Genomic DNA, 18,197 nt, shown 5'->3' with positions numbered 1-18,197 from the left:
CTCTTGTTCTTCCTTTTCTTCTCTTTTTGCTAAGAATTCTGGTATTCTTTGATTGAGAAGACTGGACACGTGAATGATACGATCGATGGGATTAAGAGTATTGGGATGGAAGGATGAAGATCAAAGAGAGAAGAGAACTACTTTTTCGTCACTATATTTCTCTTAAATATCGTTTTGGAACGTGTGTTATATGAATACGCGTGTTTTAGTTTAGATTAATTTAATACTTTTTATTCGAATATTAAGTATTGAATAAGTAGCTGTAACTTTTATATCGACGCTCGCTTCTTTTGATTCTAAACGTTATAATTGTTACCGACGGTTGATATTAAAGGAGTATCTAGTAACTTAATCAATTACGTATGATTAAAACAGTTATATACACTCTTCTTGTTCCATATTTTATTGTATGATATACCCTCGTGATTGAAGATTGATTTAATTTATGTATTTTAAATCGAACATATGTACTCATCATGAGATCGTTTGCCATTCACAGTTTCAAGTTAACAAACGTACTGAATTTCCTAGCTCGATGGTAACTATCTCAATTCCCAGAGTGCAAGAGTATCAGCGAGTAGAGTATCCAAGTGTATCCACGGTCATTTAAAAATAGCTATTTATTCGAACGTTATATCGTAACCATTCGCGAATCTTTCCATCTTTCTTTCATTTTACATTTATTCCCATTCATGGTTAGCGCGAAGGAAAGGAAATACAGTGTGCTTTTAGTGGTTAAAGCGAAAAATCTCGAGTTCGTAATTGTGCTCGCGTTTGAGAGGAGAATTGGAGAGATTTAGAGAGGAAAAGATAAAAAATTACGGCGAATTAAAAGAACTCTTTACGAAATATCCTCTTAAGTGCATTTTTGTTTGTATTCATATCTACAAGAGGAAAAGCGCCTCGATGTTATCTACTAATATGAATTCTGATTTCTCGAATAAAATTTAAGATACGAAATATAATATTCGAGATACGTATAAAATTTTACTTAGAAATATGGCTCTCTTATTAATAAAATGTCTATCACGATGTTACATGCAATGTGATTATTTTTTCCAGTCGTGTGAAATGTGTAATGCAGAGCTATAACGGAATATGTATTAATGCAGAACTAACGAATTGTGGGACGCAATCGTGTTACGAATTGACGTTACGTGTTTTTGCAATTCAAATCGTATAAAATGGTGAATCGCATTTTTCTATCTAACCTGGTGATCTAGTTTCTATTCTTTTGTCATTGCATTCGTTTGATTCATTCGATGATATTTTTTGTGTAATTCGATCGAAGATATTTTCATGATATTTTAGTTATTGAGTTTTTAATTGTTTAAAAATTATGCGAGGAATTTTATTAGAATCAAATTATTTGACTTTTCTTTATTCTCTTGTGAATATTTTATTTTTTTAAATTTAATGATGGCCGAATATGGAAAACCATGTTCTTCAAAATTCAAAATCCAAAGAATTTTTATAAAATAAAAATAAAAAACTAATATTACAAGTTTCAAGAAAATCGGTTTATCCTCATTCCTCCTTTTTAAGCAAAAATTATTTCTGCATATGTTAGAAATGAAAACAAGATTTTGAGATATGATTTTTTTTTTTTTTTTTTTGCGACTAAGTTATTTCTGACGCTGATATAGCTACATTATATCTGTCTTGTAGTCGTTTCATGTTCAACCTCGCCATTGGTGGAAAGTTTACTGCCCACCGGTCTACGTGAACATGGTATACTAAATATACATATATCTATCTTCGAGCAATGACAACATGAAGTTTGTAGCAATTCTGCTCAAAGTCATTCGATGCATACCTTTGAATATTAAAAATTAATATAATCATTATCGCAAGTAATATACGAATTGTAATTTATTCACATTTGGCAATGATAAATAAATATACTATATAAACAAAATATCTTTTAATCAAAAAATATTTTATTTATAATGATTTTTTTAATTTGTTTCGTCAATGATTACATATGGTTTTTGATATAATATATAAACAAAATCTTAATAAAATGGAAATTTGTAATATTAAAGAAATAAAAAAAGAGATATTCAAATATGATAAATATAGAGTGAGCAAACAAAAAAAATATATAAATATTTCAAAAGGATGTGAATAAAAAATTCCTATAATATCTAAAATTATTTTCTGATGAAACGTTAATTAAATCTCTTACTTATTTCAAAACTAGAAACTAATAATTGCTACAGTGAATAAATTAAAATGATTACAATAATACAATATATATTCAAGTACATTGTTATAATGATAAATTAATAATATAAAATTCAAATGATATAAATAGTCAATTAAAAGAAAAAAAACTGCTCGCAAAATCTACATAATATCATGTATTCGGCTCTAGCAATGATCGCGTACGAGTTACTACTCCGGCAGCTGTGTCCGTGAATAAAAAAAGCACTAGGGACGCAGCAAATGCTGTGTTGTGCAAACGAGAGCAGCGGCCGAGCAGACGAAATAGGAGTCGCGATAAACGAATGTGGGTTGGCCCTCTGAGACCTTGGCGATGGTAGAGGAGACAGAGTGAGACGAATCGAGGAAAGAGGCTACCTTATCAGAGTCAGCCTGGAGGCTTAAACTTCGTCCGCGTGGTCGACGTCGAACCACGATGCGGCTCCATATATGGAGGGGGCCATGCTAGGGAGAGGGTGCTACAACGCTCGGGTATAAAGTTCCACGACGCTAACGACGTCTCTTCACACCGCGCCAGAAAGCTCGAATCCCTTGGCTACGTCGTTCTGTTGATGATCGTTGCTGATAAATTGTCCGTACGATGTCTCTTAATCTCTCGTACGCCCGCTCAATTCGAAGAATTTAAGCTCTGCCGAAATTTTAATACGACATTCTGAAATTTATATATATATATATATAATAGAATGAAAATATAAATCTCTGGTAATTGAAAAGTTTGAATAAATATTATTTTATTATTGTATTTCATTTTCAAACAAAAAAAAAATTTTTTTTTATCTTACTCAATAATGAAAGTTCCATTATAAAATAATTTACTTTTCAAAAATTAATTTCATTCATTTGCAAATTAAATTCGCATGATTTATCTCTATACGTATTATTTATTAATATATTGAACATTATTAATCGTAGATGTGTCAATTATTTTCTGATAAAACTATTAAATTAAATTCCTGTAATTTTATCGATTAAATGATTCGATGTTAATAATTTAACCAATGACATAAAATTAAACAATGATCTTGTAAGAATAGAGAATTATATTGATAATTTTTATTAAAATTGAAATAGATTACTTTTTATTTTTGATAAAATCATTGTTTTTTTTTAACGTTTGTGATTTATCTTAAAATGTTTTTCTCTTTTTCTCTTGTATTATGTTGTTTTCGAAAGTGAATGTAACATAATTCACTAAGAATTTTGACATCCGCTAAAATTTATGCAATGTTAAAAAAATTCCAATAAAATTTCAAATAATTTTAAAGTTTTAAAAATCATGTTTTATAAAAATGTAAATGTAGCAAATATGTAATAAAAAAAAAAAGTATTTTACTGAATTTCGAAAATATTTTTTAAATTTATATCATTTCATAAATATTCTATTGAGAAAATATTAAATAAATGTTTCATTAAATTTCTTTATTGATAAGTTTATTATTATATTATTTATAAATAAATTATAAATAATTGTTATAAGTAAAATTTGTACATTATTTATAAATTTATATAATATTTACAAATTAAAAACATTTTTACAAAAATATAAAATATTTTGAAAACAAATATTTAATAATGGTAAATTGTTTCATAATGCATTAAAATTGTATTGTTCCTAATGTTCCTCTCTCTTTATAAAATATATAGATCTTAAATATTTATATTGGATACAAGTCAAAACTGCAAAATTTACAGAAAAATCTTTCAACGAACACAAGTAAAATATTACACAATAATATTTTTGGAAAATATCTTAATGTTGCATTTCATTTATGATTTTTAGTTATAAAATAAAATTCCCAAAAATAAGATTAAAATATAAAATTTTAATGATGACGATGATGATGATGATGATGATGATGATGTGGTGATGATGATAAGTATGATGATGTGTATGTTCTTGATGATGATGATGAGACCTTATAATATTAGGTACAATTGGTTTTTTGAAAGGTCTATCTCTTCCACCAAATCTAAGTTGACCCGATTCCTTTTTACCACCAAAACCACCGCCTACAAAATTATATATTTAATTAAATTTCTAAAAATTTTTAAATTTGATTAAATAACATCTATTTATATATATAATATAACATTACAAGTAAATACAATGTGATTAATTACCAAGTCTTCTTGGTTTCCATCCTTTCAAAGTGCGTCCACACTCATAATCTATAAAAATTTGATAACCTTTTAATGTAGCATCAACACAGCGTCTAAGTACTCTTTTAGCTTCATCTTCGCTTCTCATCTCTACAAATCCATAACCATGAGATAATCCAGTTACAATATCAACTATAACTTTTGCCGATATGACTTCTCCATATTTAGAAAAAAACTAAAATCAATATTTATATTTAAAGTATATACTTGTTATATTAATAAAAACTATTATTAAAAAATTATTATTATACCTCCTTTAAATCATGTTTTGTAATTTTTGGACCAAATCTAGCAACGAATAATGTTCTTTCTGGTTTTGATTTTAAGCCATGAGGAGATTCATAATGCGCTTGCATGGCACGGCTAATAGCTTTATCATGTGGTTCTGTATCTGTACCATCAATACTACCTGCTTTCAAGGGATCATATTCTTTGGCAAATGGACTCCAATTTTGTAATGTATTCGCCTGAAACATATATATTAACATTTTAAAAAATATTAATAATTTAAAGTAAAGAATATTTATATATTACAAAACATAACCTTCAAAATTGTATGAATACTTTATACAAATAATATTTTAATGTAAAATTAATATTTTAGTTTTTAATAGCAAAAATGATTTGTTTTTTATTATAAAATATTGTTTACCTACCATTTTTATAGACAAATTATAATAAATTGTCAGCAATAATTTAAATTAGAATAAAAATACTGTCAAATTATATAGTTCAATACATATTTCATATTCATATAATTATATTCAATATATATTTCTATTTATAATTATTAATATTTTCTAAAAATGTTTGTTTTTAGAAAATACAATACATTTCACATAGAAAAAAAACAAGATATGTTAAATAACAATATAACATAATAACATACTATTACCATAGATGAGATAATAGAATAGATTTAACAGCTATATTTGATTTTTTTTTTGTGTTTTGAAATATCAATTATAAAAACATTAGAATAATTTATAATAATTATTTTATTTTATATATATTATACTATATATTACAACATAAAATACTATTTAATAATAAATTTAAATACAATAGGTCATAAACATACAAACTTTTGTTTATAAGAATTTTTGAAAATATTTTTTAATTGTTCAAAATAAAATTGTCCAAAAATTTATTAATTTAAACCTATTTTAGTCAACATCTTAAATATTTTAAGTATCAGTAAGTCGAATAAGAATAAATTTGATAATAATTAAGACTCTTATCTCAATCTAAATATTTATTACAATAAATGTATTACAATAAATTTATTTATTATGTAATATAGATCACTATTATACAATGAATCAATATTCCAATTATTTATAGACTAATACAGTAAAATATATGATTTATTTTTTGTTTATATTAATTATTTATTGTAATTTTTTATGAGATATATTATACAATATAATAATTTTGTAGTTATACATTATATATTATACATAATATTTATTACATAATATTTCATTAATATAATTTATTTTTTAAAAATTTATTTAATTTTAAACATTTATCCAAATATATTTATATATATAAATATTCATATAAATTTTTATAGTTTAAAAAATGTTTTTTATGTTTAAATAATAGTAATTTAGGATTTCAATTTTTTACAAAGAATCTTATATAGATTAACATGTTCATAAATATTAAGAATGTTTATTATTAAAAAATAATTATTAAAAATAATATCTATGTCTAGAATTTTTTTATAAAAATGTGATAATTATAATTATTTCTTATATTCGATTGTAAAAGTAATATATGAAACTTTTATATTTCAAAGATATTATTATTATTCATTATTTTAAGTATCTAAATAAGCTATATTCAACACATTATTGCGCGACATCTGTACATAATTTACATGAAGGTTGCATTGCAGAGACATCTGACAGTACAAGTCTTCGGATTTTAGTTGGTATTCGATGAAGTTGGTTCGACGTGAATAATTAAGAAAAATGAACGTTGTTGCGAAATCGACAAATTTCTTACCACTCTTAAAATCGACATCTGTCATTTCAAATGGAATGCAACCAGTGACCGGAAGGGGTATTGTAGAAAAAACAAAAATTATTACTAAATCTGACGTCAACCGAATTCTCGTTCAAAGTTTGCATGAATCTCTTATTACAGGAGCTCTGCGAGTGAGTTCAGGAATTGGAGGTTCGAAACTTTTAATTCACAGTTATTTTATTAACTTTTGTATTTATTTCAACAAAATTCATTTTATATTTCGATTATATAATCATATGCTGTATTCAGTACTTACACATTTACTGTTAGATTAGATTACTGTTATACCAATTGAGTTTCTAAATGTTGCACAAACTTTTTTGCGTATTTTAGGAACTAAAAAAATATTTATAAATTTATATATATATTAACTAAATTATATATATAAAATATTTCTATTGGCTTATTTCATATAGTACATTGAAAGCAAAGATTTGATTGAACTAATTATTGCAGCAAGTTTATTAGCAACACAGAGGAGGTTAGCACATACCGATATTCAGTGGCCAGATTTTAGTGATTATCGTCATGAAGCTGTACAAGATCCAAGAAGTAAAAGTAAAGAAAATTCAAGTAGCCGCAAATCATTTGCATATCTTATGACAGCTGGTAAATAAATCTTTTAATTTTTTATTTTATTTCAATTTTAGAATTATATAGAAATATAAATTTTGATATTATTATATAGCAAGTGGAGTTACTGGTGCTTATATAGCAAAATCAGCCATACATAACTTAGTAGCTACGTTTAGTGCTTCAGCCGATGTACTTGCATTAGCAAAAATTGAAATAAAACTTGATGCTATTCCTGAAGGAAAAAGTGCTGTCTTTAAATGGCGAGGAAAACCTATATTTGTACGACATAGGTAAATAATTTCTGTATCACTTTTTAAATGATATTTAACCAAATATAAATATAGATTTTTGTTTACATGATAATAGGTCAACAAAAGAGATTGAAAAAGAGGCAGCAGTTGATATTAAAATTCTTAGAGATCCACAAGTAGATTTAGATCGTGTAAAGCAGCCACAATGGCTGATTGTTTTAGGTGTATGTACACATTTAGGATGTGTTCCAATTGCAAATGCAGGTGATTTTGGTGGTTATTATTGTCCTTGCCATGGATCTCATTATGACGCCAGTGGAAGGATTAGAAAAGGACCAGCTCCATTAAATTTGGAAGTACCACCTTATGACTTTATCGATGATAATACAGTAGTTATTGGTTAATGTATTAATATATGTAGTGAAATGATAAATGTAATTTATATCAAATTGTTTTACACAAATTCGATTTTTATTTGTAAATTTTTTCCTAGAACTATCACTATATCGAAATGTTATGAAACTACGGTGAAATATAAATAAAAAATTTAAGTTAATTTATATAATAGTTTTTCTATTTTTTATTTATACTTAAAGTTTATTAATTTTATCAATATTATTATAATTTAAATTATTCTATAATTACTTTATTTATATATCATAAAAACAAATTATTTTTATCTTTTTTAATTAGGTAAAATATTTAATACAATCGTACATTTTTCAATAATTTATTCTACTATAATTATAAGACAATAATTTACAAATAGAAAGCTTATTTAAATTTTATAATAAAAGAAATATTTCTTATTATAAAGATCTTGAAAATCAAATAAATTTTCCCGCTTCCGCGAGACGGCGCCACTGATTCCGGACCAAATTTTCATTTTCAATGCGTGATAAGGACGTCTATGTGACCGACAATCTGGCTGCCGATTCTCTGTTTTCAGTTGCCTTCGCTGCTGGCAGCGTACGGACGAAAGAGTTAAGAGTTTTTCGCGAAAATCGGTTCTTTTACATACATTGTCATCTTCTCGCCGCTCTTGTATATGATGATCCAAAAATCCCTAATCCTAGAACAAGTGATTTCGGTGACCTACTATTTAAAATAAGGATGGAAATGTTTCGTTAAAAATGAATTTTTTTCTTGCATGGTACCGGCATTTAATGATATGTCGCGAAAGGGTTAGAATAATTTTTAACATTTCGAATTAAAAGAAAGTTTGAAAAATTAAGAAAAGGAAGAATACGAAACGGAGAAAGGCGGGAAACGGATGCGTGGAAAACCGATTTTCGTAAGTTTTTATTTAATACATATATTCAATACCTTATAATTTCACTTATAAATCTTATTTTTTTTCTATATTATTATTTTAATATATGCTTATTATTGTTAGTTTTCATATCATGATATCATATCATAAAAATTTAAAATGATCATGAAAAAGAATATGAATAAAGAAAAACATATAAAATATAACTTAAATTTTTACAATAGAATTAATTTTTCGATTTTCATGCATTTATTTATAATATTTTAATACAAATATTTATATGTTATTTATTTTTATAAAGTATCTATATTTTTATAATTCTTCTTAATATTACATGAGAATATAATATAATTATTACATATCATAATATTAAAATTTGTATAACAATATTTTAGAATAAAAAATTATATTTTAACTATTACACGAACATATTTAAAATTTAAGTGACATTATAATAAAATAATGAAATTTTCCTTGAATATTTTGCAACGTATTCGATAACCAATCGTTGCTTGAATGGATTTCAATATACAATTTCTCATCGCACAAATTGACCCTTACGACAACCTAGAACAATTGTTTTCGTAACCTTAACGGTGACATATGTTTGTGTTTCTGCATGTTTGGTTCCACTGAGTACGATGACTCTTGTACATTCGAATCATACTTTGCATCCTGTTAACGGTTCGAATAGAAATCTCATAGTTTTTGCGACACCATTTCTGTACCTTTCGATTCATGTAAACAAATATGAGATCGAAACGTTATTATTCTAAGACTGCTTCTGCATATTAAAATTGATCTACTGTCTTATTATGTATTTACGCGTAACTGTTTTTTATTAATATAAATAATTGGTATAATAATAATATATATTTATAATCAATAACTTGAAATTGAGACCTATATTATTTGGGATTCAGCATTGAATAAGAATTTATATATTATTAACAATTAATAAAAAATACTATATTATTAAATATATTTACAGAAAAATTATTTTAAATATATGTCATTAAATTAAATCACATTTTTTCTTTACGCAATAATTCACATTTATATAATTTTTCAACCTCAAATAATTTTCTATAGAAATATTTCCTCTTTCGATCTCTTTTTCGACTATACGACTAATACATATTTTATTTCGAATCAGACCAACAATTATCGATATTTTACATATTATTATACAAGATTCACTTGTTTCTCTTCCTACGTATACCAAAGTAGTTATTTGATCATACTCAATGTCTTCGAAAGAGTCGTATTTTTCGTTGCCTCAGTTAATTATGACCATCTCGATGACATAGGACAACCTGGTTCAACCAACAAAGGCAATGAAGTTGTTCTTGCTCGCCAGTTCCGTGCACTTTGTTATTCAACCTCGAAAAGCGGTGTCTCTCTGTGTCGATCTGGTTTATTGTTTGCAAAGCCGATGCTTTACCCTCCAAGATTTTGAATACGCAACATCGTGAAGCATAGTTGCAAGTGCAAAGCCGCGTTGAGCATTTAGGACATGACGTCCCTCACCCCTGTGCCTCCTTTTTTTTTATCCTATACACCTCTATATAAACTGCCGGTGTGCGCGTTCTGGCATTCTAATTCTTTATGCAGCCGGCCAAGGAAATTCATAGTAGGAATGCACGGAAGGGAGATTGCAAAATCCAGTTCCCCCCTCTTTTTTTTCTTTTTTTTTTCTTTTTTCTTTTCCTTTCCTTCCTCCTTTAAGCTAAGTACGGGAGAAAAGGGAAAGGGAGGGGAAGGAAAGAATGAAGGAGAGAGGCCGTTTTGTGCCCTGCATTCAACTATCGGGACGCACTCGGTTGTGCGTGTGTATGCACACGTAAGTACGCCACGCAGCAAGCCACGTGTCCATGTACTGTCGACCGGGGAAAACGCGCGAGTGCGTGCGTGCGTGCGTGCGTGCGTGCGCGCTTCCGAAAGTGAGTGGGACACGCGGGCCTTCACGCTGAAGGAGAATCAATAGATGTGCGTTGCATCTTGCCCCTCTTCCTCCCTTTTTCGGCTACCCCGCGCACACCCTTCTCTCTAACCACTGACGACTCGACCTTCGCACGAAAGCGTCCGCTTCTGGACGTACAGCTTCTGTTTTCCTGTATCTCCTTTATGTTATTTCCTCTTAAGGGATGCAATTCACCGCATTTTTTTTTTTTTTTTTTTTTGTATTTTTAATTTTTTTCTCTTTCTTTTTGGACAAATTGATTCGATGTATCGCGGAAGAATAAAATTCAATGTATTTTTTTTCGAGTTAATGATTATTCGGTTTGAAAGTCGTAGATTTTGTAGAAAATGGCAATGAAAATATGTTTTTCGTTTAATTTAATTTTTAGTTGAATAAATCTTTTTTTATAATTACATAAATTTCCACATTTTCACATAAAAAATAATATCAAAATTATATTTGTGCCTATAATTATATAGAAAAATTTCGATTTTAAAACTGAGCAAATCTCTATTATTTTGATGAAAATTCATATCTTTAAGATGGAATCAGCTATTCGAACAATTTCCACGATTTTATCGATATCATTGATCGATTTTACACATCACTTGCCCTTCTCGTGTCTTATATGTATACCACCCTTCTGTCATACGGTAGATCTTATCGAAACTATACACGTAAATCAAGATACAGAAGTGGATAAACGGCAATCGCCGTGTACTTTGACATAAAAAATAGAGTGACTTTGACCCTATGCTTGGATTGTAGATTCACCGACATTAGTCGGTTACATCGATTAAAAATATATGAATACCTGTTTGCAGGGCAATCATTTCGTACGAATAGTGAATTAATAATATATTTTTCTCAATAATTGTTATATAGAAACTGTTGTTTTTAGCCATAGAAAACACAATTTATCTTTCAACACAACATATTTTTTAATCAAACAGCATATTTGATTAGTGTAAATTTATGTGCCTAATTATTCTTTTTCAATCATCGTCAAGCGAAATTTAATTCCAACATTTTTCAATTTTTTAATAAAAGTGTTAATCCCTACGAAAAATCGTTTAGTCTAAGGGAAAAGACAAATGACAAATATTGATTTACCTAATATATAACAAACTGAAGCGTAATATACAAAAAAGAAATTGATCGACACTTCCCTTCACTCCCGTTTTCCCGCAGTTTTGAATGCATCGCAGAACGCATAATAACGCACGTGTAGCAACGTACATCCCGCGTATTTATTGATCTATCTCCTCGCGTTTATCTGTGTGCCGCAGCCTTCAAGTTCGGAGGGTTGCACAGGGTGCAACCTTTAACGCGAGTATATATATAACACGGAAGGCCAGCAACAGGGTTACTACGCCAACCTCAACGGTTGGCGCGAATCTCCTAGACGAAACTAGTTTACGAACTAGCCTCGCCCGTTCACCAACAAACCAACGCTCCTTTCGATTCTCTAATTCTCTCTAAAAAAAAAAACGATTATCTTTTTCGGTCCAACAAGATCGAAGAAAGGATCGACCTGTTTAAAGTTGGATCCCGCGAAGAAAAGTGGATGGAACGGAGTTCGATGGAGAAGGAAGAGCAGAGGGAGGCGGTGAAAAAAGCGTGGTGAAAGCGAGCGCGTGATACCGCGCGAAGCTCTGAGAAAGGGGAGGAGGAGGGTGAATGGGTTAGGAGGGGAGAAGCGGAGAGGGCACAGGTGAAAGTGAGGCGAAGGTGGTCGAGTTAGAGCGGTGTTTGGGAGGGTGAAAGGAGGTTAATGATTAGTTCTTCCGAGGTCGGGGGCTGTTGCCGGGTGCAGGTTGCCCGGCTCCCCTCAGACCGACCGCCCCCGAGGACATCGCCCCTCTCGTCCCTCCCTGGCTCCCTCCCGGTTTTTCGCCCTTCGATCCCCTCCGCGACCTCCAAAATTTCACCACCGACGCAGCCCCACGCATATCGAGGGAGGGTGTGAGAGCTTGCAAGGTTGTTCTCCCCTCCAAACTCGCCGCTGCTCCACGTTCCTTCAGGAACGTAGGTAGGCAAGGGCGCGAGGGATTTCGGTACTCGAAAAATTTTCTCTATGGCTCGCAGGTGCATCCGGTGGCCGTTCCTCAGGGGATCCCGGTATGCGAAACATTGCCTTAATTATCGAACGATTCCAGTTATGCGAGTTGTGTAGGGGATGGATGGATCGTGTTTTGTCGAATTTTTATTTTTCGGAGAACGAATCGAGGGGGTTGTGTGGGCTGTGTCGATTATCATTTTTGGATTGATCATAAATCATCCTTTTTTTCATACGATTCCGTCTTTTGCGTAATAATGTTATCGGAAAATTAAATTTGTACAAAGAAGATTTTGAGTCAGGGAAATCTTTAATTTCCCTTTTTTTTAATATCTTGAACAATGGAGATGAGGATACATAATTAATGCGTACAATCCGACTAACTTAAAGCGATCGATCTTCGCGCTTGAACCGATCGAAAAATACCTATTAGTGCATACGTTACCCCAACCAAGTTAAGCAGAAACGAGCCGCTTCCCCGCGTCATCTGTTGATCGAAATTTCAATCGATCCCTATTCTTAAACCCACAACTTCAATTCTCCTTCGCGAGTATCGAACAAAAGTGTCGCGTCTATTGCATGGCAACGGTGTGTACTTCGTCGATTCGACGCCATTTCGTCCCCATATACGCTCTTTTCCGTACTTTCCAAATTATCCTATCGATTCGAGCCTTTGACCGGTCGGTTCGCCATTGGCGGCGCGAAACGAGTTCGAAGGACGTGCTCTTACACGTAGCTAAAACCAGAAAGAGAGAGAGAAAGAGAGAGAGAAGAAGGAAAAGTTGAACACGCTCGCCCTTTGCAACGTCAGCCCTGGCCGCCCTCGTAACGGGCCGAGGATTTTCCAGCGAAAGTGATGGCTTGCGTAGGAAAACTGACTCCGGGGGTGGTTGTGCGTGGTCGTTCGAGGCGGCGGTTGTTCCTCCACCTTGAACGCCGCGCGGGGGTGGGACGGCAGCCGAGGCGGCGGGGGTGGATTCGAAGGGGGGATCGGTAACCTTGCAACCCTCTTGCGTACGTACGCGGAGGGGAGTGACAGGAATCCCGGGAGGAGCGGTGGGTTATGGGTTGAAGGCAGGCAGTCGAGGGTGCAGCCGCACGGGGCGGCAGTGACGGGCGTGACGTAGTCGGAGGAGGATGTACGCCCCTGTCGGCGAGGGCCACGGCAACCAACAACCATCCCTGGTCAACTCATGGTGGCTTCATCCGCCAGGTACAGCCTGTGTTCATCTTGTGTTCATATTCTTTCCCGGGGTTTTTTTCTTTTCGAATTTTCGCGCTCCATCTTCCTCTTGTTTCCTTGTTGGGAAAGGGATAAGAGAGATAATTTGTCGAGGACCGATCCTCCCTGATTCTGATAGAGAAGAACCCAACGAGATACTTTTACACGTTGAATTATGCTTGGCTGATAATCCTCCGATAACAACATCTGTGTGCTTCATACTGTGCTCCATAATATTCTGTTTTTAACAACATTTTCTTTATCCATCTCGTAATTATTTGACCCATTTCATAAGGAGTAATTAATGAGATTAACTTGATACCATAATGATTAGAATTATTTTCGAATCTATTTATGTACGGCTGCTTTGTTTGGATTTTCGTGAATTAGAATCGTACATATGTGATCCATGGAAATTGGATCAGGAATTGGAAATTGGCTTGATTACAATATGATAATTTGTGTGAATGATAGGTGGATGGTAGAAGTTCTTCGCTTATCCATCCTTAGGCCGTTATTGTTGCAAAAATGTTTACACTCTTTTTCTTACATTTAAATTCAATTTTACAGAAATAAAAGTTTCGAGTAAAGTTACTTTGAACGATAACTTTATTTAAAATATTTGAATAACATTCATTCTTTATACACAACATCGTATATCGAACATTTGGCGCCATAATCGTCCACGTTTCGTATTCGATGTTTCGAATGATAAATTATCGAAGTAGACTTCGTTCCAAGCTTGAATCGTTAAAATTTTACTAATATCCGTTAAAAATCTAATTGAAGTTTGATTTCTTTTCCACGAGAGAATGAGATTTAATTCGCATCCAACTCTTTGTACCCAAATTATTCCACCGTCAATTTCTCTGTTTTCCCGCTTCGCTAGGAGCAAAGGTTTCCACTCGTCTGCATTCTCATTAACCGTTCGTTTCGGTAAACGAATAGTCTCGTGCCTGTTTCGCGCCCGTGTCACCGTTATGTACATTTACGGTACTCGTGCACCTCTCGTTTCCTTTATGCAGTGCATGCACGTGCTACCTTTCCTGCATGCATGTGCAGTACGAGTAACGGTGTCTGATGAAAGATCAAACTTGCGGTTCCATAATGAAAAGGCGCGCACATTCTACTTATTCCATCTGTTTACGATTAATACGATCCTCTCGACGTCCAAAACTCTTGTTATATATACCTCCTCTTTCGCCTTGAAAGGCTATCCTGTTAATGATATTTCGTCCTGGATACGTATTGTCGCGCATTTATTTTATAGGTTTCACTTGCTTTCTTTCAATTTTTGGTCGAATATGTCGCAATAAATAATTTTTTTTTTTTTTCTTTCATGTTTTGTTGCGAAGAGAAAGCTTTTTTGTATGTGACTTTTCAGATAGATTTTTGTTGTTTATTGTTCAATATGAGAATTTATATATTTATTCATTTTTGTAATATTAGGATTAAATATAATAATAAATGATGTAAATTATTAAATGTTGACGATTTGACAAATTTTATTTATTTGCCAAAATTGCTATTTATTGAAAAATATATTACATATTGCTTTCGATGATTATATTTCGTCAAATTTTAAAGATTTTAATAAATTGGAAAACAAAAACATCATTGTTACATTATTTTTTTCAATTCAATACTTTTATCTTCAGTTTGTTCTTTATTTCTTTAGAAAAGTTTGCCGAGGAATCGAATTAATTAATTGCTCTCTCTTCTATATTTAATTATTTCATTATGAGCGATATAAACATATCTTTTTAGAAATTCGTTCAGAAAAATTAAAAAAACCAACGAAAATACAAAAGTGGTTAGATCAAAATTATAATATCATCAAATTGCGCCAAAGCATTATCATAATCGTACGATATATATACTGTTTTACAAATCCAAAGATAAATTGAAAAGATATAAGCAGACATGGTAAATTGTGTTTAAAACGTAGGATCAACACGGGGAAGACATCAAACAGTAGTACAACTCGTCGTCTAAGAGAACGAAATACTACAGCTGAGGGCTATTTGCTCCTTGTTCCCTCCTCCCCACTCTTCGAATTCCCGTGAAAATTCTCGGGTTTGTGGATCGCACGAATTTCGTCATGGCGCGCGTCTCGCTTCCACGCTCGATTTCGCCACCGTTTTCCCGCGTCCTCGTGGCACCGATTCTCGCGCTTCACGCCTTCGTGAACCAGCAAATAGTCGTAAAATACGCGCATCGATAGGCAGATCGGCACGTGTCAACAACTTGTGCACGTGCAACCCTTCAACCTTGTTCAATTTGCTTGAATGTTCTTGCGACGAGAACGATACTTTTATAACGTTCTTAAAACGTTTCTAACGTTTGAAACGATTTGAGACGAATCAACGAACCTCTAATCCACTTAGAACTTTTCTTAATCTATTAAGAAAATTTTAAGAGCGGCAAAATTATATACGAAAGTTGACACATATTTTTTATTTGTGTCAATATTTTTGTCGTTGAATAAGTTAATGTGCGTTTTAATATAAATCAATTTTATAAATTTTGGGAATCGAGATTCTATTCTACATTTGCACAATTTATAAATTAACTATTGTTTTTTAATTTTTCAAACACTCGAATATCATCGAATAGCGCGCACTGTTAGCACATGTTTGAAGGTTGAAATCCTAAACCATCGAGACGCTTATCTTAATTACGGTGGCAGTAAAATAAATTGTATCCGTGTACGCATCAAAGATCATGCATCGATTTGTTTTCTTGTTGAGGAAACACCTGCTCCTGTACATTGCATTAATGAAATTCTTCCTTTCGTTTGCCTCTATTTGTTCAACCTTAACCCAATACTCCCCGAATATTAATATAACAAAAATTCCGTAATCCCTCATTGAAACGATCATCCATCTTATTAATGCAATATCTCGAAGATATTACCACTTCAATTATCGATTGGATCAATGTAAAGATATTATTTGCCCTCCCCGCCGCAGACATTTTTTTCCCATTCTTTCTTCCTTCTCGAGTGTATTGCGGGAACGTTTGCATTTTCAGCCCGAAAATTTTCATCAGACGAACCCTTTCTCTGCATTTCCCCTACCCTTCGGCAATTATTACCGGGATTCAGGATTCACGCAAATCTCGTCTTTCTCTCTTTCTCGGTTTCTCTTTCATTCAGGGGCGGAGGAAGCTACGGGGGAGGGAATCGGTTGGAATATAGGGGGAAACAGTGCTGCGGTAGGCATCGTTTCGCTGCAGTATTGACTACACTTCAGGCCCAGCTCTTTTCGTGGAATGTATTTTCTACAACGTTATCGCCCTTCATGCTTCTGCTCCCGCGTCGTTTCCGCCTGTGACGCAACCGTTTCAGGCCTCTCGGGTTTCGATGTGGGGGAATGGCAAACGTCTAATTGCATTTTTGACCGTCGATGCTTTGTTATGAAAGCATCTCGATGCATCTCTCGCCAGCCCAAACAAACGCAACAATTGATACAGATGTCGTTACGTTATTATATTTTTAAGCTTCGAATTTTTCGAATTTATTAAATAGATTCGATTTAGAAGAGTTGAGATTTTTTTTTTTCCTTTTTTTTTTTTTTTTAAAGATATGCATCTTTGTGAGCGCGACTGATGCGTATGTGTGTATACATATAAAACAATTTGCATTTAAAATGAATACACATGCGTATTCGACCTTACTGATTGTTATCATCGAAACGCCCATAAGTATTGTGTCGTTGAATATGATGTTCGCAATATCGAATGGAATAAAGAAAAAATAATATATCAATGTAACAACTGTCAAGTAGATTTATGCATTGGAATTATTTAAAATAGGACGAAACTATAATATGTAATAATTTATAGTAATTTCTTTCTTTATTCATAAACGTCCATCACCTGAACACTTGCTAATTTTGAATGTAATGGTTATTGAGACAGGTTTATAATCGGATTTTTTTTTAAAGAATTAATAAATAATAATAATAGATTTTAATAGAAATGGAAAAGAATTAAATAGAACGTGATAATTCTCTACGATACAAATGAGTTAATGCATTTTAAATCGAGATTTCATCTTACTAATTTTATCTTACACATGATATATCCTAACAACTATATATTTCTCTATTTTATAATTTCTTTGACCAAATTCAGGCAAATTGCGCAATTTATTCTCAAGATTATGTTCACATCAAATATTCCTTTATCTCTTGGGTGGTCATGCATTCTTCTTTCATACTCTAATCTCAAGTAATTATTCGTCAGTATACCGAAATAAATATATCTATTCATTCGACAATCATTCGCAATAAATGTTCATAGTAAATTCTCAGAATCGTTAATTGAAAGTTACACCTTTTCCAAAACGACAGATATCTGTTGATGCATCAATCTGTTGCGGATTCAATTATTCATGTAAATAATATTCAAAGAAACAATGCCGTTTACGT

The 18,197-nt window shown here is 31.9% G+C and overlaps 3 protein-coding genes across 9 annotated transcripts in view; 2 read left to right on the top strand and 1 right to left on the bottom strand.

Moving 5' to 3' along the window:
• Nucleotides 1–3,640: 3,640 nt before the first annotated feature.
• On the bottom strand, nt 3,641–5,320 carry LOC100867112 (U11/U12 small nuclear ribonucleoprotein 35 kDa protein). The gene is made up of 4 exons (XM_003689691.4): nt 5,043–5,320; nt 4,638–4,853; nt 4,348–4,561; nt 3,641–4,236 (listed from the first exon to the last, which is right to left on the bottom strand). Exons 1-4 carry the CDS (start codon nt 5,043–5,045, stop codon nt 4,007–4,009), a joined length of 663 nt encoding a protein of 220 aa, XP_003689739.3. The 5' UTR covers nt 5,046–5,320; the 3' UTR covers nt 3,641–4,006.
• RFeSP (Rieske iron-sulfur protein) lies at nt 4,714–7,807 on the top strand. Of its 6 annotated transcripts, none has more exons than XM_086916488.1 (6): nt 4,714–4,845; nt 6,290–6,456; nt 6,541–6,570; nt 6,877–7,029; nt 7,109–7,286; nt 7,363–7,807. In XM_086916488.1, the coding sequence occupies exons 2-6, from the start codon at nt 6,366–6,368 to the stop codon at nt 7,649–7,651; spliced, it is 741 nt and encodes a 246-aa protein (XP_086772614.1). In that variant the 5' UTR covers nt 4,714–4,845; nt 6,290–6,365; the 3' UTR covers nt 7,652–7,807. The 6 variants fall into 6 exon arrangements, with proteins under 6 accessions (XP_086772614.1, XP_031771000.1, XP_086772612.1 ...); XM_086916493.1 differs by having other exon boundaries at nt 4,719–4,840; XM_031915140.2 differs by lacking the exon at nt 6,541–6,570.
• A 68-nt stretch (nt 7,808–7,875) lies between these two features.
• Nucleotides 7,876–18,197, top strand: part of chinmo (Chronologically inappropriate morphogenesis) — a 52,684-nt gene continuing 42,362 nt past the window's right edge. Inside the window, exon 1 of one of the 2 annotated variants that reach the window (XM_012483658.3) lies at nt 7,876–8,541. Coding sequence is in view for 1 of the 2 variants with exons in the window: in XM_003689689.4 (XP_003689737.1) it covers nt 13,680–13,755 (76 nt within the window). In the remaining variant the exon portion in view is untranslated. Of the gene's footprint in view, nt 8,542–13,634; nt 13,756–18,197 lie in introns of those variants that run through there. The other variant, XM_003689689.4, reaches the window with a different exon arrangement.

Source organism: Apis florea, unplaced genomic scaffold (assembly GCF_048593485.1).
Source record: "Apis florea isolate Af1SG1 unplaced genomic scaffold, ASM4859348v1 contig_2190_pilon, whole genome shotgun sequence".
NCBI lineage: Eukaryota > Metazoa > Arthropoda > Insecta > Hymenoptera > Apidae > Apis > Apis florea.
The sequence above is the reverse complement of the archived record's forward strand: the minus strand, read 5'-3'. Positions and strand labels throughout refer to the sequence as shown.

Coding starts and splice junctions, on each gene's coding strand:
- LOC100867112 (XM_003689691.4), bottom strand. Junction 4,562..4,637: donor CAAAACATGATTTAAAGGAG/GTATAATAATAA, acceptor TATTGATTTTAG/TTTTTTTCTAAATATGGAGA. Junction 4,237..4,347: donor ATGGAAACCAAGAAGACTTG/GTAATTAATCAC, acceptor ATAATTTTGTAG/GCGGTGGTTTTGGTGGTAAA.
- RFeSP (XM_086916486.1), top strand. CDS start 6,366: ATGAACGTTGTTGCGAAATCGACAAATTTCTTACCACTCTTAAAATCG. Junction 6,571..6,876: donor AGTGAGTTCAGGAATTGGAG/GTTCGAAACTTT, acceptor TAATTATTGCAG/CAAGTTTATTAGCAACACAG. Junction 7,287..7,362: donor CCTATATTTGTACGACATAG/GTAAATAATTTC, acceptor ACATGATAATAG/GTCAACAAAAGAGATTGAAA.